This window comes from Neodiprion fabricii, chromosome 5 (genome assembly GCF_021155785.1).
Source record: "Neodiprion fabricii isolate iyNeoFabr1 chromosome 5, iyNeoFabr1.1, whole genome shotgun sequence".
NCBI lineage: Eukaryota > Metazoa > Arthropoda > Insecta > Hymenoptera > Diprionidae > Neodiprion > Neodiprion fabricii.
In genome coordinates this window covers 298702-323153 of record NC_060243.1, presented here as the reverse complement: position 1 = coordinate 323153, position 24452 = coordinate 298702, and the positions used below count along the sequence as shown (strand labels likewise).

General features: G+C 44.0%; 3 protein-coding genes across 8 annotated transcripts in view; 1 reads left to right on the top strand and 2 right to left on the bottom strand.

Moving 5' to 3' along the window:
- The window catches only part of LOC124182898 (3 beta-hydroxysteroid dehydrogenase/Delta 5-->4-isomerase type 4), a 34520-nt gene extending 14913 nt beyond the window's left edge, over window positions 1-19607 (top strand). The window contains exons 2-8 of one of the 6 annotated variants that reach the window (XM_046570701.1): window positions 16882-17085; window positions 17169-17273; window positions 17629-17796; window positions 17936-18271; window positions 18524-18679; window positions 18747-19000; window positions 19090-19607. In XM_046570701.1, coding sequence (XP_046426657.1) covers window positions 17043-17085; window positions 17169-17273; window positions 17629-17796; window positions 17936-18271; window positions 18524-18679; window positions 18747-19000; window positions 19090-19239 — 1212 coding nt within the window. In that variant the 5' untranslated portion in view covers window positions 16882-17042 and the 3' untranslated portion in view covers window positions 19240-19607. Of the gene's footprint in view, window positions 1-16881; window positions 17086-17136; window positions 17274-17628; window positions 17797-17935; window positions 18272-18523; window positions 18680-18746; window positions 19001-19072 lie in introns of all 6 variants that reach the window. The other 5 variants (XM_046570704.1, XM_046570705.1, XM_046570707.1 and 2 more) reach the window with 5 other exon arrangements.
- Window positions 13223-16007, bottom strand: LOC124183143. Its single transcript, XM_046571245.1, has 3 exons — window positions 15897-16007; window positions 14315-15430; window positions 13223-13955 (listed from the first exon to the last, which is right to left on the bottom strand). The coding sequence occupies exons 1-3, from the start codon at window positions 16005-16007 to the stop codon at window positions 13743-13745; spliced, it is 1440 nt and encodes a 479-aa protein (XP_046427201.1). The 3' UTR covers window positions 13223-13742.
- On the bottom strand, window positions 19387-23395 carry LOC124182900 (protein rogdi). The gene is made up of 6 exons (XM_046570708.1): window positions 23174-23395; window positions 22786-22857; window positions 22421-22555; window positions 22076-22354; window positions 21751-21960; window positions 19387-21659 (listed from the first exon to the last, which is right to left on the bottom strand). The coding sequence occupies exons 1-6, from the start codon at window positions 23207-23209 to the stop codon at window positions 21591-21593; spliced, it is 801 nt and encodes a 266-aa protein (XP_046426664.1). The 5' UTR covers window positions 23210-23395; the 3' UTR covers window positions 19387-21590.
- Window positions 23396-24452: the final 1057 nt, after the last annotated feature.

Sequence of the window (24452 nt, the reverse complement as noted above, 5' to 3'; positions counted from 1 at the left end):
CGAGGAAGAGGAAGAGCACCGGGGCCGCTTGGCACCAAATTAAAAGTTGGTTCCTTACTCGAGGCGTGTCGAGGCCGAGCCTTGCTTCGAGTTGAGAGCGTTGCCGACCCTCGCGCGAACCCGGTCGTGGTAGGCGCTACGTCCCGGTGAAGGGCCTGAGTTAGCAATAGTCTAGCACCACTTCGGGTGACACTCGCGAGCGGCCTCATTGTCTCTCGAGAGCGTTCCCCCCGTACCGCCGGCTCTTCTTTCCGAGGTGGGCTCTTCCCGCCCCCCGGTACCCCGACCCCCCGTAGCCGTCCCACTCGTGCTGCGGAACCGCGACAGCGCGTGTGCGCCAAAGACCGAGGCGGCGGTGCCTGGTTACACGATGTAGGTACCCACCTACCTTACCCGTGAACTGCGGCCAGCCAGCCTTAATAAGCTTATGCAGCACTCTCCTATGCACTCCGACCGCTAAGCCGTCGTGATATAGTGCGCCCCAGGTATCACCGTTTTCCGTTTCTCCGCGATCACGGGTTCACGACTCGTTAACCGCTCGTCATTGGTTTTCGCCAGTTTCGAGTCCATCCTCGTCCGATTTTCTGTTCAATGAAGAGCGGAAGTCGGTGCAGCGATCGTCCCAAAAGTGAAACGTTCACATTTCGCTAGGTCTCTGACCGTTCACATTCGAAGTTACGGAGAATCATTTTCAACGACTTTACATTACCGTAATCTCAATTTTTTCGTACCACGATATCTCCAGAACGGATCAACGACTTTTGTATGGTGTAAAAAATGGTGTCGTTAAAATTATCCAATATTGGCTGGTGTTGTAGCCAGTTCGGTAACTGAACAATAGGTAGTGTTGGATTGTCATCAGACATTGTTAGATTAACGCCAAACTTTTTTCGCCACAAGCCGACACCACCACACTCGACCGATTTCGATAAACCACGACCGATTGATCTCCGGCTTCGGTCGACCTACGACTCGTTAGGTACATTTTCAGGAGAATCGGACAAGCGATCACTTTTTTTCCACCGAAATTCTTATTTTTGCTGATAACGGGACTAGGAGCAAGTTCTAGAACCGGTAATTTCGGACCGGCCTACTTTCTCTGCTTGTTAAACCACGTTTTTATCGGCCGTCAGCAACCCGGAAATAGAGGGAGGGAATCCAGCGCACGGTATGAGGTTCAGTTATATCCCAGCCGTGAAAAGCAGCACTGCCTCAACTGACGCGAGGCGACTTTGAGCCTAGGCTCCGTCTTAAAAGAGATATATGTACCTACGTAGTAGTCGTGCCAGGTCTCGGGCGGGAGAGGAATTAAAAAAAAGAAAGGGTTTTCCGCACACTTTAGCAGAGAGGGAAGCGGCAAAGTTTAAACTTTAAACTCGCTGGCGTCGCTCCTTGAAGGGCCGGAGAATAGGGTGTATAAGGTGGATGCTTTATACCGAACCCAAGAGCAGAGAGCCAAGCCGTAAGAAAGCGAAGTTTCGGTTTCCGCCACTTCTAGTTGAGAATTTCATTTGGTTTCGCACGATATACGTACATATATACACACAGAATTTTTTTCCCTTCTTTCCTTTCTCTCCTTACTCCCATTTTCCGCTCTGCCATGCCGATGTATTCTTCCTTTTCTCTGGCTACCCTCGTGCCGCTCTATTTTTCATCCATTTTTTCTCTACTTCTACTTCTATTTCCTCTAGTTCGTCTCTTTTAGCTGGCTGGCTAGCAAGCTAGCTAGCTAGTTATTCTTTGACCAAAGTCTAGGTGTACCTACCAACCAGCCAACCGACGGAGAGCGGCGGAGAGCCGCGGAGAGACTCCGGGAGCCGAGAGGCTTGAGGCAGTGACTAATGTATCTTCATTCCGTCCGTGTTTAACTTATTTCGAAAGTTTACCGTCAACTCGACAAGAAACACTCGCTTGCTTCCGTCTGCGTCGTATACCAAACCTCTCCACGTTGCCGCAGGTACTCTTCGCGTGCGTCGCACGTACGTGTGTCATATACGTACACACGCGCATTCTCATCGTTACGCGATGTGTGCGCGGAGGAGACGCGAGCTCGAGACCCAGGAAGACGTCACGTGCCATAAAACACTCGATCCAGAACAAACGACTGTCCAACTTATTCCACCCGAACCCCGCAGCCGAGTCAAGCTTGCAAGCTTTGACTTTGCACCGCATCCACTATACCTATACCTCTGAGTACCTATAGATCCCTGGCCGTTGGTACGGGTACAGTACACACGTTGCTCGTTGGAGTAAAGTTCTGCCGCCGCAGATCCCGAACTGAGGTAAAACATCCCTCTCGTTGTGGCGTTACTCCGTTTCTTTTTTCTGCCTCCCCTTACACACGTTGCTTGAGAGTAATTCGTTCTCGACGACGCGAATATTCCATTGTTAAAGTCAACACATTAGGAAAATTGATCGGACGGATTTACAGTATGGCTTCATAGACGTTTCCACGAATTTCTCAAGACTTACACACATTGAAACCGAACGTGTGGTTAAGGCGTTTAAGTTTGTATAATATGCATAATATGGAGTGGGCGGTGGAATTACACATATACCTATATACAGGCATAACGGACAGGGTAGTAGACGAGTTCTGAAAACAGTTGTCCTATCGTCGCGATGCGGGGTTTGTGCGGCGGTAAATCAAAGTAGTCCTCCGGGAGTTGTCCTCCGCAGCTTTCCTTCTCGACTCACGCGACGAGGGGGGAAACGCCCGCCGCTCCCGCCGCTTCTCTTACGGACAATCTAACCCCGGAACTAAATATGACTTTGAACAAACGTCTGGCTAATTGAAACCTCGACAATTTCAGGAGACTCGCGCCGCTCATCCAAAGTTAAATTCGCGCGTCACGCGAATATCATACCTACTCCGCGTTTCGCCCCGCAGACGCTTCCAGTCATATTCTAGCTGAACGTGAATTAATGACACAACAATTTTCTGTACCTACCTGCAATTATATTGCCAGGCGATTCCTCCTTCATCTGTAATGCGAAACCGGGGTTTCATTTTCTTCGCGAAATTTCACGGCAATCCGATTGTCGACCCGACGATGAAGACGAGACTGGAACATGTCGGATTATGGAATCTGGATCCTACAGGATCGAGTCCTCGGAGTTGGGCGGGTGTGTAATTGGAAATTTATAATCCCGGCGCCCGTTCCCCTGCCACAATGGAAAAGATTCTTCCAATTAGCGAAGAGTACCGGCTCTGCGCGTTGGCTCGACCTCGGATAAAGATAAGACACACCCTGGCGATACTATCGCAAAATAACGGATGCGTACCGCGGCCGTCAATACCGAAGGAACCCTTCACGTCGCGCACGCAGAAAATCCAATGTCCAATTGAGCCGAAAAACACTGGAATCGGTTTAAACAAAACACGAGAAAAAAACAAAAAACACTAGGTCCTAATCATTTGGAATTAGATCTTACTTAATTACACGTAAAACCTTTTCTCAAATTGGTTGCTACCGTAAAGCTTGGCATCGTTCGAATTTGGTCGGATATACATCCCTGTCACATCTAAGAAGGGATCTTGTTTGATTCCCATGCACTGTATCGCATATTGGCATGGAAAACTTCGCTTTAGATTTTTTACACAGGTTTTACCAAACTCTTTGTCTAAACAAAGCGTGGCATTTCACGCGAATATCTTTCTCGTCGGTTTCTTCTCGTTACCGTACAACACGGGGCACGATCCGAGAGAACAGGATTACGATGCTATCTTCTCGGCCCCGTGACTGGCGTGCCTCTCGCGCCGTATTCTCGCTGGCATGACACGTATACGGTATTACGGTACCCACGCGATATCGGACAACTGTCAAAAACGCCAACCGGCAACTGTCCATCCTCTACGGTTTTTGCACTCGGCGACTGCAGTCGGAGTAATTTTCGTCCCGTCCGAGGTTACGGATAGACGAGACGAAGAGCGGAGACCGACCCTCGTCCGGTCGGTGATCAGTGAAAAATATATCAATTCCAATTGCGGTGAGACTCCATCAGTCCTGTAACAACCGTCCCGGAATCGTTATGCCATCTGCATCACCGACACTGCACACGCTTCTACGCGGCAACCGGAATAAAGTGACCACAGATGAGTAAACTCTGCCATTTTCATTTCCCTTTTTCAATACCTCTGCAGGGTTTCATCGACCCCCGGGATTCGGTATCCGGGGTCCTTTCTTCCAGTTCGCTCTTCGGTCGTCGACCGGCGAATCTTTCCTTTTCCCGATCTTTGCTGACCTGTTCCGTCCTCTCCTGTTCGGCGCGGATATTCCGCGGTGCAAAACAACGCTTCCGCCCAACTCCAAGGGCCGCCATCTTGTTGTTTGCGCAACGAAACCGGACCGGGAACGAGCCAAGTAAAGCCTAGCCTTGTTTCTTTCCGCGCGCTGCAGATCTTTTCGCCATTCATTTCTCAGCTGCACCCACGTACCTAGGTTGGTACATACATACTTACGTGCATACGTACCTATCACACTTGCGCTATCGGACGGTTATACACAAAGATAATCAATTATATTTGGAATCATATCCTTTGTGTTTACACGTGGTAGTCCTCGTTGCCTATAGTAATTTTGCAACGTTTAGAGTAAGTTAAAGTAGACAAATTCTGACACGTTACAATACGCGGTACCCTATAAACTTACATCCTAGTCGCGAATTTTTCGGCTGAAGCGAGACACCGGTGATATCAATTATTTCCCCGGAAGAAGCAATTATTTCCGATATTTTCATCGATTTCGCATCGAGAGTCTTCTCGGAAAATAAGAGAGCGTCGAATAGTCGGTGCATGCATATACGTTCAAGGATGATTTTTTGTGTCATCGCGAAATTTTTAATTTCCTTTATCCATGCAGCAACTGCAATAACTTCAGCTGCAGAATGCGAATTGAATTCGAAGCTTCGTTAAAATATTCAAAAATCTCTTGCGGCTAGGTTTCGAGTACCTACGCACCGCACGTGCGGGAAAAATGTTTTTCTGCTATATATATATATATATATCTTCACTTCTCTCCGCGTACAATGAAACTTCTTTACCAAGGCGCGGGGTTGGTTCCGTCGGTTTTACGATGCCGAAACGGAGCGGCGGTCTGTTTTTGCAAAGAATTTTTGTGAGGGGCCGAGTTGAACACGCATGGTTATTTCACTCGTGCAGCAGCAGCAGCAGCAGCAACGGTCCGAGGATACACGGGTAGAGTTGTTTTTTGAATCTGCACCGGAACTCTCCTCGCCAATACATTACACACAACATGCGGCGTGCGGATGTATACAGGAAGAAATACGAACGCGATAGAATAGAGCTGTACGTATGTATGCCTACAGTAACGCCAAAAGTAAACCCTCGGGGCTGAATATACGCGTGTAGAAACTGAAGCCGGCAAACTGTTGCCACAGCAAGTGAACAACCGGATATATAATACATACACTATACGTATATAATATATATATATATATATGTATATACATATATGTTATACAATATAAAGCCCATAAAGCCCGTCAGCCACAGGCGCGCGTTATGGCTGGTGCAGAGATTGCACTTATCATGTTCACAGGGAAGAAGGAATTCCCCGGATGCCGGGGGTGCGGAAGAGGAACGCGAAAAAGTAGCCAACGAGCCGAGAAGAGGTACCTGCGGGAAATGAAATTTTCAGCGACGAAAAATGCGTGCGGATAATTTTCGTTCGTCCACCCGAAGTCCAAATTCTATCGGGCGCAGGCTCTTATCGCGATCCCTCGATAAGCTGCATTTTATGACTTCACATTCATCGCCGAGGTATCGGGTGCGCCGATTAAAACGAAATCCTCGATGTAGGTGCAGGAGGCCGAGGATAGATCTAGTTAGGTACCTACATAGGTAGGCGGGTAGGTACGTAGGTACATACGTGTAATAAAACATAAGAGCTTATACGACGGTGTATAGTAGGTAAATCCGAATGCTCTTGATAGTGGATTACCGAAGCTTTGGCCCAATCATTCAACGGATTAGGTTATCGCCGCGGCGCCCTCGCCGGACGGAATCGAGCGTGCTCGTTTTTGCCGACCCCTCCCCCCCTCCCCCCCCCCCCGCCCTCGCCGTTCGCAACGTTTTTATTGAAAAATAAAACTTCAGGATCCGCGGGAAATTGAGTCTGCATAACCTGAAACGAGGTTTGAAATATTGAAGAAACCACCCTGCAGCTCCCCTTTTGAAAGGAGGTTCGCGTCCACCTATACGAGAGATGAGAAAGGAGAAACGGAATCAGGAAACATTGAAGCTCCGCAGCCCCGAGCCGGAGTTCGGTCGGAGGTGTGGGGGCGGGGGTGGTGGAGGGGGAGGGTTTGAGGAACGAGCCTTCTTAACGCGGAAGAACGCGAGAGGCCCGACCTCGAGGGCCCGCAACTGCAGGGAGGGCTTTCTAAAGTCGTTTGTCTTGCGAATAATTAAATTCTAATCACCGCTCCGCCTCGTTGCATTGCAGCGAAAATCCTGCACCCGAGCCGAGTCGCGACGGAGGACGAGGAGGATGAGAAGGCGGTGGAGGGGGATGAGAGGGGCCGACACTCTTCACACGATAGAATTACGCCACCCCTCCTCACTCTCGCAGTATTCCGAGCATTTTCTTATCCTCTCCTTTTTTTTCTTTTTTTATTTCCACTTCTTTTTTACTCACCGGTCGTTCCTCATCTCCGTCCTCGTGTCTCCGCAATTTTCAACCTTTTATCCACGATGGGACGAACGAATGGAAGAAGGTAAAAGTTTATACGGTATGAAAATTATTTACACAGTCAAAAGATCGAGACTTTGAATACGAACAGGAGACGAATGAGTGCTGAGGAAGAAACAATGTCAAAATCGAGTTAGGTACGCGACGCCGAGACAAGTCGCGGTTGGCCCGCTGACGGTGCGCCGTTACGTCTGCGACTGCCAACACCTTTCACCCTCCTACACTCCAGACCCCTTCAAGTCTTAAGCTCCTGAGACACTCCGATCATCCTGAAACGAGACTAATGAAATCCGATCACCAAACGATCTCGGTGCCAAGATTTACTGCAGAGTAAGACGTGCGGGGCTGGAGAACGGTGTGAAAATTATTGGTCACGTCCGTCTGGTTAAGGACAAGAATTGCAAAAATTTCTCTACCAATCATCACTGGTCACTTTTACTTATTTACGTATTTTTTATCCAACTCTTTGCATCGGTAATATAACTTATGCAAACAATCCGCGTTTTATATAATATTAATTTCTGAAGACCACGACGGTCCTGAATTTCTTTTTCAAGAACGAATTGAATACCTTTTCACAAGGTTTCGAAAACTTGATTCTATTCGGTTCGAAAACAAGCATTAGCGTATCGTAATCACAGATGTGCGGGTAAGTTGATAGGAAAAAATATATTATTTCATCGAATACAAAAAAAAAAAAAAAAAAACACGCCGGTGAAATAAAAACCGAATTTTTTTCGATAAGTTTCCCAAAAAATTCCCCACGGAATTGCAGTCACTCCATTTTTTGCAACGTTGCATAGGTATGTTTTGTACGTATACGTGCCTATAATACATACGCGTCGCATGCCTCAGAGCGAAAACACCGTCGTGCCAGAGTGCAGCAATTTATTGATAAAACTTTACGAAGCGCTTGGACACCGTATGTACGTACGGTACTGTGCCTGTTATATATTACATCAGTAGTATACATACATATAATACATGTATGTATGCTTTTTTACGAATCCGAAATTCCTGCAGACTTCGAGAATAAAAAAAAAAAGAAAAAAGAAGGAAAAACTACTCGCACCTCCGCAACTTTTGCGCATTGTTGTTAAAATGATGGAAAAAAATAATAGAAAAGAAGAAGGAAATAAAAAATTTTACCCATGCTGCGTTTCAATTGCGTTTCTTCCACGCGAATCATACCGCAGAGCTACCGGGTGTTAGATCCAAATTCTCGCCTCTCCCAAGCCAAGGGTGGGTATTATAATAAACGTATACCTCTAACCATCCGGCGTAGCTTGTTGCGATTCAAATCTCGATTACTGCCAGCCGCAGTGATTGGCGACGCGGCGGACCGAGCGAAGTGACGTAATTTAGCAAAGGGTTGGCGATACGAGCGGGGTGATTTTGCGGAAACGGGAATTGCGGGGCCCGAAATCCCGCTGTCGCACCGCTGTCTGTCCGAGTGACGTGTCATTGTATCGGGTGACCCAATTAAAACGAACCGACCGGTCCCGATTCTCGCGTAGTACTCAAAATACACGCCCGAAACAGGTATAGTTTCAGTATCGAAAGAAGCAGCAGCAGCAGCGGCGGCTCTTTTATTAGCGCAAAACGGAAACAGTGGTGAATATCGGAGGGATTCTACCGAAACATCGACAATGTATGTAATGGAGATGTGAGTAATTGTTCGCGGAGTAAAAGAAAGCAGCAGGGAATCCGGGTTGGTATTTTCTCGAGGGTTCCGGATGAATCCGGCGCGTAGCCGTAGACCTTGGCGGCAGCTATAAGCCCCTAATGCATTTCACGGGGAATTGGTTTTCCAGATATTGCCAGGACCCACCGTTGCCAGTTTGGTACAATTGTACTAAATCTAGTACATTTTTAAACTATTTAGTACGTCAACACGCCCCTCGTCGATCTAGTAAGTTTTTCACATTCAGTATCCGGATATGAAAAAGACTCAAAACGCATGAAACCCCTAGTTCATCCTCAGTCGGAAAAATGAAGGCTTGGAAAAACAATTGGTTGAAAAAATAATGCCTCGAATAGCAAAGCCGTGAAACCAATTTATCGAATGAAGATTCAGAGGGTTGAGTTGCGTTGGGTTGTTCTGGATTCGTGTTTGTTTGGGTTGTGTTGGGCTGGACGAACTGTTATTCGTCAAATTTCCCGCAAATCTTTTGTCAAAATACACGAGAGAATGTAAAAAAACTATTGCTTCACCGTATAGTTTTGTAAGTCAAATCTGCGACTCATACGGCACGTTGTAAATAAAAACTGAGATCTTCGTATGAGATTTAAAGAGTAGGCAAAAAAAAAAAAAAAAAGGAAACGGTAACGTTTCTACGTATTTATTACGTACTCTATTTGATTTGAAGTAATCGCCAATTTAGTTGTACAAAAATTCGAAATACGTTGCGGTGTGGCGCTGCCGTCTGGTACCAAACGATAGCTCAGGCGGAACGGCCGCATCAACCAGAGCTTTGCGTACTTTGCACATTCGCGGGCCAAGGCTCGTTGGATTCGGGGCACAGAGGACCCGCCGAGTCGACGAAGCAGGGATTTCACTGCGCGAAAGTGTGTTTCCTCCGAGATTTTCTCGCGATCGGAATATATCCCGCGTTCAATTTTGAACGAGAGTGAAGAAATGAATGGCGACGAAGATTTAGCGCGAGGAAATCAAGGGATTGCGGAATTAGTTCCCAATTGAACAACCAAAGCGCGGATAGAAGAAAATCCCGCCGTTCGCTGTTCCGATGCGATTTAAATTAGCACCTGCCGCCGGCTTCCATTAAATGTCGCTCGATCGGGACCCTCGAGACAGCTCCGGGAAATTAGAAGCATGCCGTGAGAAAGTTCAAGTCGTATAATCCGCGGGTACGCGCGGCTGCGTCGCCCCACCTTCCCTTCCGCCGCCGCTTCGTAAATTCTCACTTTCATCCCCTCAGCGCAGTACGTCTGCCGGACTGAATGATCGTCTCGAATGTGTTCAAGGGTCCGGGAATCCCCTACGGAAATTTCCGCGTTTTAATTTACATATAATTTCCGTAACGTTAACACGATCCATTCCCAGCTACAGCCCCGACGGCGGGATCTTATCGAGAGCGTGCGGTGAAGTAGGGAAGCGGTAAGGACGCTCAGTTGTACCGCAGGATCATTGCTGCGGGCAAGTATTCGCGAACCGCGAGTTTAGTTTTTGAAACTTTCCGACTATCCGGAACGAGATATTCCTCGTCGCGTGCGGCGGATGTCTTTTCCCGGATGACAGCCTGCGAGAGGTTGGAATACTTGGACAAAGCGGAGAACTATGGATACGGCTTGGCCGCTGCTTCGGTGTAGGTATGTACGTACAGTGAATTTTCCTCTCCTACTGGATATATTTTCACTCTACGGCACAAAAGGATCCCCGTGCACCCTAGCGTCTAGCTACGTGAGAACGAGGACGAGGATGAAGAAGACGCGAACTGCGGGTAGACGGAAGGAGAACGCGGGCAAATACGTAGGTGGAATTCAATTTAATAATAGTTTTCTCCCATATAACCGACGGAATCGAAGTGCCCCGGGTGGATACCCGGTCTCGCTTCTTCTCTTCCTTCTTCTTCTTCCTTTTCTTCGTCCTCTGCTTCTTCTTCCGGGTGGCTCTAATAAATCCGTCAATTTGACGTTACAGACGGACCGTCATAGGGATCGAAAGAGCTGGCTGGAGAAGAAAAGGTGAAAAACTGATAGCAATTCGATGCAATCGAGACGGTGTCGAATGGACTCAAAGCAGTCGATGGCTCTGAAATTGCATCGTCTGTTGCAGGCCGAATGTCGGAATGAGAACAAGTCAATTATCGTGGCGATGCGATACACTTATACGTGTACCGCAACTGTAATACAACATCGGATCGCTCTGTGTAATTCGTTAAGTACGCAACGTTGCGATTTCTGCACTGCAGCTATGATGCAGAGGGTTGGTTTACACGCCGGGATAAATCTGTGCCCTGAGTGCAAAAACAGGGGATTGCAACACGAGAAAAGCGGTGGGAACGGATGGGTAAGGGGAGGGAAGAAGCGAAAAGGTAAAACAACAGGATGAGCAGATCGCGCGCAGTATTTCGCATGGACCGTATTCGCGGACAAAATCGGGGGTTATGAATCACCGAAGGATGCAGCCCTGCGGGGCAAGGGGTGCAGAGGCGGAGGAGCTCGGTTTGGAACGTGTAACGTGCGCAGATATATTTCATTACGCCGTAGCTTCCGGTGTAGTAACAAATAACCGGAAGTAAAAGAGTAGAAGAGGGAAAAACATCGCCGCGATATAAAGCTGTTCGCCTCGCGTGCACTGCACACAGCTAGAAGCGAATATGACGTAAAACCCCCCGTACCGATACGGCCGATTTAAAAACGCCCGCCGAATTTCTTGTCGGGACGATCAATCCGGGAAACGCTGATATCCTAATTTCCCGCAAGCTCTCACGTCACACGGATACCTGCGAGTGACCGGTGGCCGTTAGCCGACGTCTAAGCAGCAAAGCTTTGAACCCGACCGTTCATGTTCGCGAGCTTTCCGCACCACGAATAATCCGGTAGGTAAACGCAAATTATACCGGGGAAATGAATTATTTGGTACCAAATACGAAAGCACACCATGTCTGGAATTTCCACTGATACTTATCACGTGACGCGGTCGATGCGCATCGCGCCACTTATTACGCTTCAACCAAATTACACCCCGTGACACCCGGTTTTGTGAAACAAGTGCGGGAATTTGGGGAATTTATAACTCGACAACCGGTTGTTCGATTAGATTCGGGTTTATTTTGTTCAAAGGTATGCGGATCTCGGCTTTGTCAGCGGAATAAAAACTGAAATGAATTATTTTTTATACAGAATCATTGCGTATCTATGTTCGACGTATCGTTTGTTTAATACCTATTAACGAACATTACCGTACTTGGTATAAAACCTTATAAATGTTTCGTCCGATTAATTGACGCTGCATTTTCATCGACGGCGACGAACCCCCGCGGGGCGCGGATTCCGGGTTGACGTCGGGCCAAGTTCCTCGCTTCCTCTACCTATGCATAACCCCGGGTTATACCTAAGAATCCGAGGAGAGCCGAGATGGGGCGAGATAGGGTGCAGACTCGAAGTGATCTGATAGTGGTGTTGTGACGTCAGGAACTGCACCGGAGGATCGCGACGCAGAATGCTGACTGGATGTACGTCGGCGGCGGCTTCCCGCGGAGACGTCTCGAAGAGAGCACTCCAAAAGCCAATCAAATAAAATCTCGGTGAGCGGGATCTGCGGTTCCGCCGAATCCGTATTCGAGCCAAGGCGAAGAGCAGCTGATTCATTTCAAGATAAAAATTTTTTCATCACGCGAAGATGAGGAGAAACGCTCTGCTCGTCTTCTCAAGGATCAGATTCCACACCTTCACCGACGACGATGCCACGGTTTTCATATAAATAAAATTAAAAAAAACCTCGCATTGATTAATTCTAGTACGGAGAATTCGGTGTCGACGTTTCAGGAATTTTAGGGAGATCCTTGGCGAATAAATCCAATTGAAAATTCATTTTACCCCAAGAATAAATACACAACTGTTTATTTAAAGTTTCATAACTTCCACGCAAGTTCTCTAAATTTTTGTAAAATTTTTTAGCGTAATTTACAATTTTATCATCATTTTGCCGTAAATAATTTTTTTTATTCACCATCCCATTAGTTGAAATAATTCTCTCGATTAAAATAACTTTCGAATTTTGTTTCCGAATCCACTGAATTATAAGATTGACCGTATGTGTTTGACGCTTTTTGTCAAACTCGAACTGATTTTTGAGGAAACTTACGGCGCTGCTGCGTTTTGGCCGCCGCGGGAAATCACCCTGTGCAGTGTATAACGTACACGCATTATATTCATCGAGATACCGAGGTGGATTGTGCGAAGTCACTTTTTCGGGACCTTAGTGTCGGCCAATGACGTCATTTTTGAGTTGTTTATAACTGTCTCATAGGATGTACTTCGTTATGTTTTTTTGATTTATTTTTCTCGCGATGAATTAATTTTAGTCTGAGAAGGGCCCCCCTCAAAGGGCGGAAACGTCAGAGATACGTTATTCTTATCGATGACCGTTGACACCGAGTAGCCCCCTTTTTCAAGCGGAATTATACCGAGCGGACCTATATCAAGCGAAATTACATCGAGCGAAACTATATCGAGCAGAACTATATCAACGACCAATAGCCGATTAATAGGCTGTCGGTCGGTAAAGTGTTAAAACTATGATTAAAATCAATCATGTGTTTTGTCAGGGCTGTTTGTTTATCCGGGTCAGATCGAATGTCACGCTTGTGTTCGTTAAGGTCTATTAATCACGCGCCATCTCAACCCTCGCCCCACAATAACTAAACAAATAATAGCGCGGTCCTATCAGCTGCCGAGTAACACGGCGAAGATCTACGGCTCGATTAATCCTTCGTGGGCACAATGCAGTTCTGCTGGACTTAATTCGAAAATCCCCTTCCCGCAGCGTTCCAGCTTGACTGCTTTGATCGCACCCGGTTTGTATGCATATGCACCGGTGGGGATTAATGAGCCGGCGTCACATTTATACAATCTGTTTGAAGAACGCATTTTTTTGAATGAGGGCATTGTTCCGGTTTGAGACACTGGGTTATACTGTGGAAATTAGTTTCTACAAGAATTGACATTTTTCATCTCGAATCTATATGGGGAATACATTCTATTAGTTATTGTATCATGGAAACAATATGTCTGCAGATAAAATGAATTAAAACCTAAAACGTAAAGCGAATGAATACCATACTCGTCGCAAATACCTTTCTCACGCAAACAACATACCGCGGTATTCACTGATCGCTTTAAAATTAATCGATTTGTAATTAGTTTACTCTTTGACGCGCTAATCTTACAAAGAACCTTCCTGACGCACCGCAAGCAATTTACTCCGAATCGAAACGGCTACGGTACGCATTGATTGTGAGCGATGTAGCCTCGTTGGATGTTGTAAGTTTTCGGGGATTGAGATCACACTCCGATGGCCGCAGGTACGCTCTTCGAGTGAATTCGGACGTGGATGCTCAGACCCGCTTTCGTTTTAAGAACCCTCTTGCAGCATCTGCACTGAAACTGAGGCTTCGACTCGAGGTGCGACACCATGTGTTTTCTGAACTTTTCTTTGCTCTCCGTTGAAGCTTCGCATAATCGGCATTTCTCCGATGCGTGCATGCGCACGTGAATCTACGCACGAAATATCGATGTCATTATACGATAATATTACATTTTCAAAGAAAACGTTTCATGCCAAAGTTTTCTAATCGCGTTACATACCACCGAGTTTTCGGTAAAGGTTCCCGTTGCGGACGATGTTTCGCCTGCACATAGACAACCGAAAATACATCTGAGGTACTTGTGTATTGCGTGAAAGCGTAACTAGCTACGCTTGCCTATCTATGTAATAAATATCGCAGGCATCGGGACCTTCACCGATAACTACCTAGGTTGTGTGTCGTTGATTTATTTTGTACATTATTTTGCATTAACAGAGTATTTACGCCTGGACACGGAATCGCCGACAGGTGAATAAATATCGTAGTTACCTTGAAGCCGTGCAGGCTCGCGCAGATCTTTTTGCATAAGGGGCAGTTGACCGGGATTTTTGAGTTATCGGGGGTCGAGACGGGGCCGTCACCCTGAGCGCGGCCGACGTCGATTGTGTGAACGTTGGCGGAAGCCAGGCGAGTTTCAGAAACGACTCTGGTTCTTTGGTAAAAGTATCGTTTCTGGGGGACGGCGTTTTCCGGCGTAATCGGGTCGAAGAACTCGTCGGAAAAATTCGAGCCCGCGGAGCTTGGGGATGAAAAACGGGTTTGAAAGTCCCGTGCGAGTCTGGCTTTCCCGTCATATCGCCATGACGGCGATGAGCGTCCGGTGGAAACGGAGGAAGCCGCGGAGTCGTCGTCGTCGTCGTTACGATCAAGGAGGGGCCGGACTTTCTTTACTTTTAGTAAATTCAGAGGATCCGCGGGGAGTCCACAGCTCTGTTGGAGGGCGTGTTGGCCGCTCGATGCAAGCTGGTAGTTAATTACGTTCCTGCTCGTACTCTTGAGGGACTCCTCGCCGCGGACCTGTCGCTTTTTTAAGAGTCGTCTTTCTCGCTGCCTGTGTCGCACGATTCGAAAGCCGCGCGTTCTCTTCGCTCCGTTATCCTGCCGCTCGTTCGAATCGAAAACACTCGCAAACGACGAAGGCAGCGAGAAATCCTCAGGGTTTTCCTCCGCACGGCAACGATTGGTCAATGTCGTGTAACTAGCGGTCAATGACCTCGCTGTTGAGCTCGAGTAGATGAAAGATCGGTCCAAATCGCTCTCCCCGTGTCGGACGACGCTTCGCGATTTCCTACCGCTCGATCCCTCCCGCCACCTGAAACTCGACATATTCCTCGAAGTGTGCATCCGTTCTCGACAGACTCTATGTCGGTAATTCGACCTGAACAGATCTTGGGAATCGTGGAAGGAATTACTCGTGCCGAATTTCCGTAGATTCGGCATACTTTTATTCTTCGAACTGTACCGCTGGGACCCTGCATGGCTTGAGACAAAGGCTCGGATCAATTTGTCCGTTCTTCCTACTTGCCGACGGAATTTATCCGCGATTTTTAATTTCATAACGCACAGATCGCACACGTTGCTCGGCAGGCCATCTCCTCGTTTTACCTGCAATACAAGATTGTACCAAGATACCGTTGTGTTTTGTACAAGAAACTACACGCTCTAACATTCGTAATAAAACTCGGCCAGAGTTAATGTCGAAAAGACGGTAAATCTAAGGTGAAAAATACATAATTCATTCACTAACAATAAGTAAACACCGACTTTCCGAAGCGTTTCGATCAAAATCACCAGATAGAAAGAGACCGCATAGACGCAAATGTGAATCGGGTTGCCTATCGTGCCGCGTCTGCGACGCCTGCTGGGCACGACATATAGGCAACCCTCCTGCAATTTACCGTGTCATTGGAGGGCGAAAATGGTTGGTGTAAAACATGAGAAAAGGAAACAGGCGTGAGGAAAGAATAGGTTAGTAAACCTAACAACTAATGTGGCATGATGAGGCCGATTTCGTATCGAAGTTGATGTTGATCAGAATTGGTAAATATCATTGAATAATCGTTATTCATACCTGAATGTCGGTGAACTTTCTAATTTTATTCAGCAGACCCGAGGTAGTGAAGATATTTTGGGGTTTGTGAACTTTGAAAAAACACAGCCGGCACTTCTGCTGAATGTCCATAATGTCAATGCCAAAGCAGTAAATATTTTTAAATCGACGTTTCAACAAGTAAATTCACCACAGCTACTTCCAAACGACCATCACCGTCGACTGTCGCCGTGTTTCTTTGTGCGAAAAAAAAAACAGTGCTGACACCTCGGGCGCTTCGTATTGTTGGATATTTGCCGACTTAATCACTAATTGTAAACCGAGTAGACAAACTTTGCGTCACCTGATTATGTTAGGTTAGGTTAGCCAAAAGGGTTGCTTTCAGAATAGATGCCGTCGCATCACTCGAAGGATAATTTGGTCCGCGCGGACATTCCACCTTGCTCATTTACGGCCACAAGCCGACATTCAAAAACGCTAATTGGCCGGATAATTGTCGGCCGACTATCGACGATACACAGTCGGATATCCGATCCGTATAGGTATATATGGGTGCTGATTGACTATTGAAATCACGGAAAAGAGACAGGCCACTTGAATGGAAGTCTATATTATGAAATGGCCAATTAGCACGTCGAACCGATCGTAATCGCTCGTTGTCAGATGCCTTTATTGCATTTGCGTATCTGTACCTATGACGTGCATGCTCCACATTTTTTAGATTCACGTATCGCAGTTGATGAGACGACGCAGGCTTTGTTTTTGATAGTATTATTTACTTTCCGGCGTCTTTCGCGATTGGTGAACATATCGTGAAGTGAAGGTGACGATCACATAAGCGTTTCTTAAATTTCGACATCGCCAGATAGGAATATAAAAATATATCGTAATGGCTATTCTTTGAAATTTGAAATAACACTCAGATCTATTAGTGATTTATCGATTGAATTTGAAGGAACCGAGTGAAAGTATTGTTACATCATATAAGCGATCATACCTTCCGTAGGTGCACAGGTATTATTCCAGTAACGCTTGTACAGCCGATGAGTTCTAAAACCACACAGAAGTGCTTCAACTTTCATCAACTTTGTGCAGTAAGCAGAATGCGATACCCCACTGCTTTTAGATAGGAATTCGCTGATTCAGTAGCTTCATTTGCTGCTGAACATGGCCTGGAACGGGTCGCGCTCAGAGGTTGCTCTTGTTACCGGTAAATAGAAATTAAATCCGACAAACTTGCAACTGGACAATAATTTTACAGATTTTTCTTGCTCTTTGTTTAACAACCTGCAGGCGGTAGCGGGTTCTTGGGTCAGCATATGGTCAAGCATCTTCTGAAGGACGAGACAGTACGGGAAATACGGATACTGGATAAAGTTCGATGCAATAATATTTTAGGTAAGTAATTTTCCGCCGAGTTTATTCAAGCATAATGACTACGTTAAAGCGCAAGTCGTCGCCTGATGACGGGATGAGTGAAGCTTAGAATGAGTCGTATTTATTCGTGAAACTTGTATAGTAATTTTTCTGTAATATGTTATTACACGCTTGGCCAGTTTATTGTGATAAAATAAGATACTGACTTCTCGGAGGAAGTTTTCTGTCCGTTGATACTCATTCAATCTGGCTAAAACGATCAGCTGATCGGTCTTCCCGGCGCCATATTGCTCAGTGACGCCCAAATGTGGAAGCCCAATATTTCCTCTCGTGAATAATGAATCGGTTGTTTTTTTTTCGCTTGACCCTAACACAGATCTGCCCGAGGGCGGCAAACCTGTAGTATATCTCGAGGCTGATTTATACGACAAGGAGAAATGCCGAGGAGCTTTGCGAGGCGTCGACGTCGTTCTTCACTGCGCCGCTCTCGTTTCGTACGATTTTCCACCCGACGTAGAAGCCCTCCACCGTAACAATGTGGCAGGTAAATTACACGTAATATCGTTAACTCTCACGAAGCGGTATTTACTGCCCTCGCTACACTGTCAGGGCCGGTCAAGTCGCCGCAGCATTGAGCGCGAGAAGCTCTCTCATTCCTTGCTTCTGTAATCACTGCATTTCAGCTACGAAAAATCTCCTCGAGCTTTGCGTAGAAGAGAGTGTCCCTCGCCTCGTGCACTGCAGCACCACCGAAGTCACCCTTCAGTCGTACGTCCGCGGTGGAATCGTCGCGATGGTTGTTTACTCCCAGGAGTCAAGGGCCCCTCCTCCGGATGATGAGAACAGATTGATCTTACGGGAATACGCCACCTCCAAGCTAAGGGCTGAAAGAATCGTCCTCGCGGCCGATGGAACACCACTTAAGAACGGTACAAAGCTGTTGGCACTGTTTACTCACCGAGTTCATCATTCTCGCGTAATTTTCGTCCAGAAAGCCAACAATGTGAATCGGCTTTGCGGTAATCATTGCAAGATGCGTGACTTATCTTGTTTCAGTAACTCATTCCGGTACTCTCGAACTCGTGAAAGATTTCACCCGTACTTGGGGAAAAACTGTTTTCCTTGAAATTCATGATCGAATATGATTCTCGAATAATAATAGGAAACACCCTAATTGCGAATTCCCTCGAGCACTCTGCCGTGTAATATTTTCGAACGATTTAACGAACCGGAGAAAATTTCATTAATCTCTCTCTCTCTTCTCTGCGAAGGTGGGACACTTCGGACAGTTTCTTTGAGACCCCCGCTGCTCTACGGCGAGGGTGACTTGGGATGTGTTTGGCAAATTTTGAAGGTTGCAAAAAAGCAAGGAAACTCGCTGGTGAGGGTGGCAGGTGTTGGAGGAAAGCAAGAAATGGCGTATGTAGGTGAGTTCAGCAATGCGTGTGAATTTTCTAACAGAAATTTTATAATTCACAATAATATTGCGGGCAGGGAACATGGCGTGGGCATTTATATGCGCGAAAAACGCGCTGGCACGATGTCCGGACGGGATAGGAGGACTTCCGGTATTCGTAACGGACGATACAACGGTAGAGAATTTGCTTAGATTTTGCGAACGTTTGACGAGGAATTCCAATCACCACGTTACTTTGTCGTGGTCTATTCCAATAGTGGTTTCCTACATCTGTGCCGTGGTAGCCGAACTAGCGATCGCTTATTTACCATTTTTTAGGAAAAAACTTCCCGTAAGTATTGACCTCTTGAGTTTTTTTCTTTCTCTTTTGTCACTTGCGGATGGGAAAATCGTGGTTCGACAGTTACTTAAAATTGTCAGATATCACCACGATCTTTGATTGCCTACCTGGGATCCATGATTCTGCATAATCGAAGTCGAGCCGCTATTCACATCGGTTACACACCGATCTTTACCAGGGACGAAGCGCTTCGAGTTTCCTCGGCTTACTACTCGAAAGTGTTTAACTGACAACTGAAGAAGAATTGAAGGTAATCTCATGAGAACCTTTTTATTTTTGATGAGACTGATTGTGAATTTGCCGATTTTGTCATCGATGTGATTTGGGAGTAGGAGAGGCGTGAAATAAATTGATATTTGAAAGAAAGACAAAACTTGTTTCGATTAACTTGTACAGTTTATTGCTTCGAAAACTGTTCCACATAACAATAAATACACTCAAATTGGACTATCTTAGTTTGGTTCTTTCTAAAATACAAACTACAATGGAAACGCGATTTGTCTACACGCGGGAGATGTAGAGAGTTGTTTAGAGTCACTCAACATCTCTGAGACTTATACGTATAAAGTGCAGTTATAAGGGTGGTTAACGTTTTATTCAAACGCAATAAACATTGTGGCCGACCTCTTTGCAACCACCACATCAAACACACTGTAATAATTTTATTGTCAGGACCCATAAACTGCATTCGTTTCAGTTTCGACCGTGCGTTATTAACAATTTGCGGATGCGTAAAACCTGATGCGCGTGGTTGTCGTTATTTTTTTAAAAATATTTTTTAGCATAATTCCTAAAATTCAATGAAGATATTCAAAGATACGTGCTGAAAGAATAGTAATAATAATAAGACGGTAATACAAGAATGCGAAATGCAACATTATGCAGGCATTGATTAAAATCCACACAAATTCGTTTTAATTGTCAAGTTTTACGTACATAACGGTGAGGTGTGTACTGTAACTGTACACTTACAATTAGTTATTAAATTTATATGAACAAAAATCACCCTAGCAGAAGAATTATTAGAAAATTTAAACTTGCGGTTTAAGAATTCCGTTTAATAATATCGAAAAACTCAATTCGCGCCTTGTTGCTTCATTTCCCGGCATTCTTGTAGGTTTTGCAGTGCCGAAAAATTACATTACAAATCATCGTCTATTTCAGGCTATATATAATAGTAAGTAAAATCTCTCACATACCGCGTTAATTATTACATTTATAGCTGAATAACAATGATCGCGCAATAACTGCTATAACATATTACGATAATCATGATACTATTTACAAAAAATTAAATAAGTTTTACATATGCATGTATGCATATACGGGTATAGGCGCGTCGGTTTCATTCTCTGAAATCAATCGTGACGTTACGCAATTATTCGTGCGTATACCATAGTATTAAGATACCTATAACGAATTAAAATTTAACAACAGTTCAATTACATATTACTTCAAGTTGACATTTACAATTCACTAACTACTATAATTTGGATCGGTTATTTTTTTTTTTTTTCACTAGTTTCTTGGTTTGCAATTAATATTATGCCTATGACCAATTTTACTTTTATCATTACACATTATTATTGTAGACTAACGTCGAAACCGATACTTAAATACAATACTGTTAAAATTAAACGGTTACACGAGGCACGTAGATAATTGGCCAAGTATCTACACTTCTTTTCATCGGTGCAATCTCTTGAGACCGTCGCTATGAACATACAGGCTTTAGTTCGTTGCCTCTGAAATTCCAATCACGATTCGCAACATGGAGTCAAGGACTAATTGCATTCTTTTACAAATTTTTTCTCATCCTATTCTCGAATGACCATTAATATTCATTTCCTGCATTTTTGTTTCCATCAATATTTATTTAAAATTACCTATGTTACTGGTATTAGTTTTTTCTTTCAATTATTATTTTTCGTATCCGATTCAAGTTTATAGTGCAAAAATGGGCGATTACCATCATTATTATTATTTTTGTTGTTGTTGTTGTTGTTGTTGTTTTTATTATTATTATTATTATTATTATTCTATAACAATTCTAGCCACACTACCAACAACTTTTTAGTTATAATCTGGTAACATATAATTTACAAATAGGGTATCGTATTTATAAGTAACAAATCGTTACGAATAAGCGGGCTTTCCGTGGATTTGAAAAAAAAATACTGATAAATAAAAATTAATTCATTGCATAAACTCTGCGATAGATATAACAGAAACAAATCTAAAGAAAAAGTTTATAAAATTCGGCGGGACTAAAGCGTTGGATAATTTGTTTAAAAATGAAGAAACAGAAAAAAATATATAAAACAAATGTACGTTACATGTTTTCAAATAAATGTGTGCGAGGTGATGAGAGTTGAGAAAATCGTAAGTATCGTAAGAAAAGTGAAATTAAATAAGAATGTACGGCTTTCCTAAAATTTAAATATTGGTTTTTTCAACGTACCGAAACACGCGACGTGTAGAAACGATAGCTTGAATAATTCAAGCCGTCAGGTTTGTAGCAAGCTCAATGGATAAAATTGATATTTGAAACACATTCAACTCAACAGGACTCTCGTCAATGTTACCAATCCATTGCAGATGGTACTCTGGATCCGACTGTAAAATCCTTGTACTGGGAGAAAACGCAGATCTATATAGATTAAAGAAAAGGATTCGTTATCTGAAGAAGGTAAAGTTGTGATAAACATAACAGAGCCAAATAGTCTCATCACTCATCTCACCTTATCCTTCAATCTTTGGCACAGCTGTAGAGCTATGGTAAGTAGAACCAATGCTTCATTTAACCACGGTACACTACACTCAGCCTGATGTGTCTCGTACTTGACGCTACCGTGGGCATTTTCCAATTGATAAACAGCTAGAACTAACTTGTAGCTTTGTATATAAAAACTGATCGCTAAATTGTCTGGTAAAATCGGATTCAACGATCTCTGAAACAATACACATAGTTCATTATTATCATTACTATTTACGATAAAAAGCTTTCTGATTGTTTTCTTTATCTTAAAACAATATCTGGATAACAGAAAGATCATTTTTTGTTACCATGTTGCGACTTTTGATGAGATCGTCTATAGTTTTCTTTCGTGGTACAATAAGGCTGGTTCGACTTCGCTGAAGGCATCCCAAGATATTTCCCAATATGTGCATAACCTCGTCAGAAGTTTTAAAAAGATAGTGACGATCGACGTTGTCTATGTGAGCGATAGCCTGCTGCAAATGATTGGCCGCGTCTTGAATTTGTTGGAGTTTCCAAGGATGATCGTTCTGTATGCTGGTTCTCATGTTGGTATTCTGTTGACGCTGAACCTTGATATTGACCTCCTGAGGTTAAAGAATGTCTTAGTTAATAACAAAGATTAGAACACCACCAGCAAAATCAATACTCACCGCATTTGTAATACTGTCCCCTGTCAAAACTATGACGCATTTCACTTGATCGTGCGGCGCTGTAAACACGAATCTGTCCGTCTTGTATGGCTGATCATTTCCGAATAATGCCAGCGGAAACCTCTGTGCGCAGTCCTTGATAAGAAGAAAAAAGGAAACATGTTAATCTGTACTCTGCAATTGTAGAATATTTTACCTACTCAAAGTAGCATTGCATAACGTCATAAAGTCTAATCGTTGAATATCACAACTCCGAAGGTTGGAGAGCGGTTATTTTTGTCCTGACAGGAGATAAAAACTTCACGTCGACTCCAATTATGCACACTCGTGTAATCAATTCAATTACAAGCAATGTCGATACGCACCATTAAAATGTTGCGCAACTGGGACAGCGACGAATGTACTTCCTCGCGAAGCACCCATTCAAACTCCATTTGCTGAATAGAAAAAAGATCACTCAATATCAAGTGTGAAATTCATGTAATCAATTTGGGAATTTAAAAGTGCGACGGGTGATGAGAACTCAACATACGGCAGTAACAATAACGAATAAAAAGAAACGGGAGGAGGGTCATTGAAGGGAAAAAAAATTTCCTAACCTCAAAGAATCAAAAGTCGGTGCAAGATATCCACATGAACGTAAAGCTCTATTATTCTTATCCCAGACAAGTATTTATACAGTACATCGTCTTTAACGCTCTATTAAACGATTAGATAAAAATATTTACGATGATAAACGAGACAATTACTCACGAGATTGTGCGCCTCCTCCTTTTCAGTATCCACCATTTTTATTGAGTGTAATTGATGGAATTCCGTCTGCGCAATGCTAGAAGTAATGCGTTGCGCAGTTTTCTCGCCGTTCAATTCACGAGCGCGAAAATAGTACAATGGATTATTATTGCTTTAAAACCGCCATGTTGAAAAGCCCACCTACGCAATGTACCATCATCGCAAGTGTTTTCGAGTAATCTTTGCACTTGATTAAACATCGAACTTCTGGTGAACCTGTACAAACTTACTACACGTGTGCTTATTCATACCTATGTGTCGTACAATTGTGCGTTAATTGGGTTACGATCGGTCTTACCATCTTTACGTTACACGTATTAGAGATAAGATTTATATAAGTAACGCGCGATCGACGAGAAGAATATATTCAATTTTTTCATACATTTATTGTCGTTTTCTTTTTGTTCTCGTTATAATTACCGATGAAAAATGTATGTACCTAAACCGCGGAGACCTGATAATCCGGAAATAGAAATGTGCAGCAGTTCCAGCAATTTTTTCCCAACGTTGCATGCACATCGACGTAGCTTTGTTTGATTTCTCATTATTCCCTACCAACATGTAGTGAAGGGCTCCTCAAATAATTTGTCTAGTCTTTGATAAGACAAGATCTCGACACAACATAGTAATATAACTGAAGCTCGTTAATCAATCCGCTGATGAAGCTACGTTCTTAATATGACTACATTAATTGACTACATATTTATTAACATGTATAATTATTTCGAAAAAATGTCATTTTTCTCCGTGCGATAAATTTTCTACTATGTTGCGCTCTGCCTCATTAATATATTATAATCATTGGGTTTGAAAATTTCAACGGGTATTTTTTCAATGATATTTCCAAGAAAGTATTTATTCTTATTAGCTTAAAATTTATTAAATGAATAATTATACCATTTTATAGCAATATATATACAATGCACGTATATACATACCATATATGTGTATATGTGAAAATATATATCGGCAAAGAAATATTTGTACATATTTATTTTCAGCGAAACAAACGCATCGAACTTAGCTGAGCTTACATAGTTGACGTACGAATATGCGATAAATCTCATTTTTTGGATACATACAAGCATATGAAATTCGACATGTGTTTCAATTGAAATAAATAGCTATTACAACACATTGATATCTCACATCGAATATTACAACAACATCGCGCAAACATAAATTATATTAGTGTATTACACGCAGATGCATGTACAGTAATCAGGCTGTAAAATTTTCT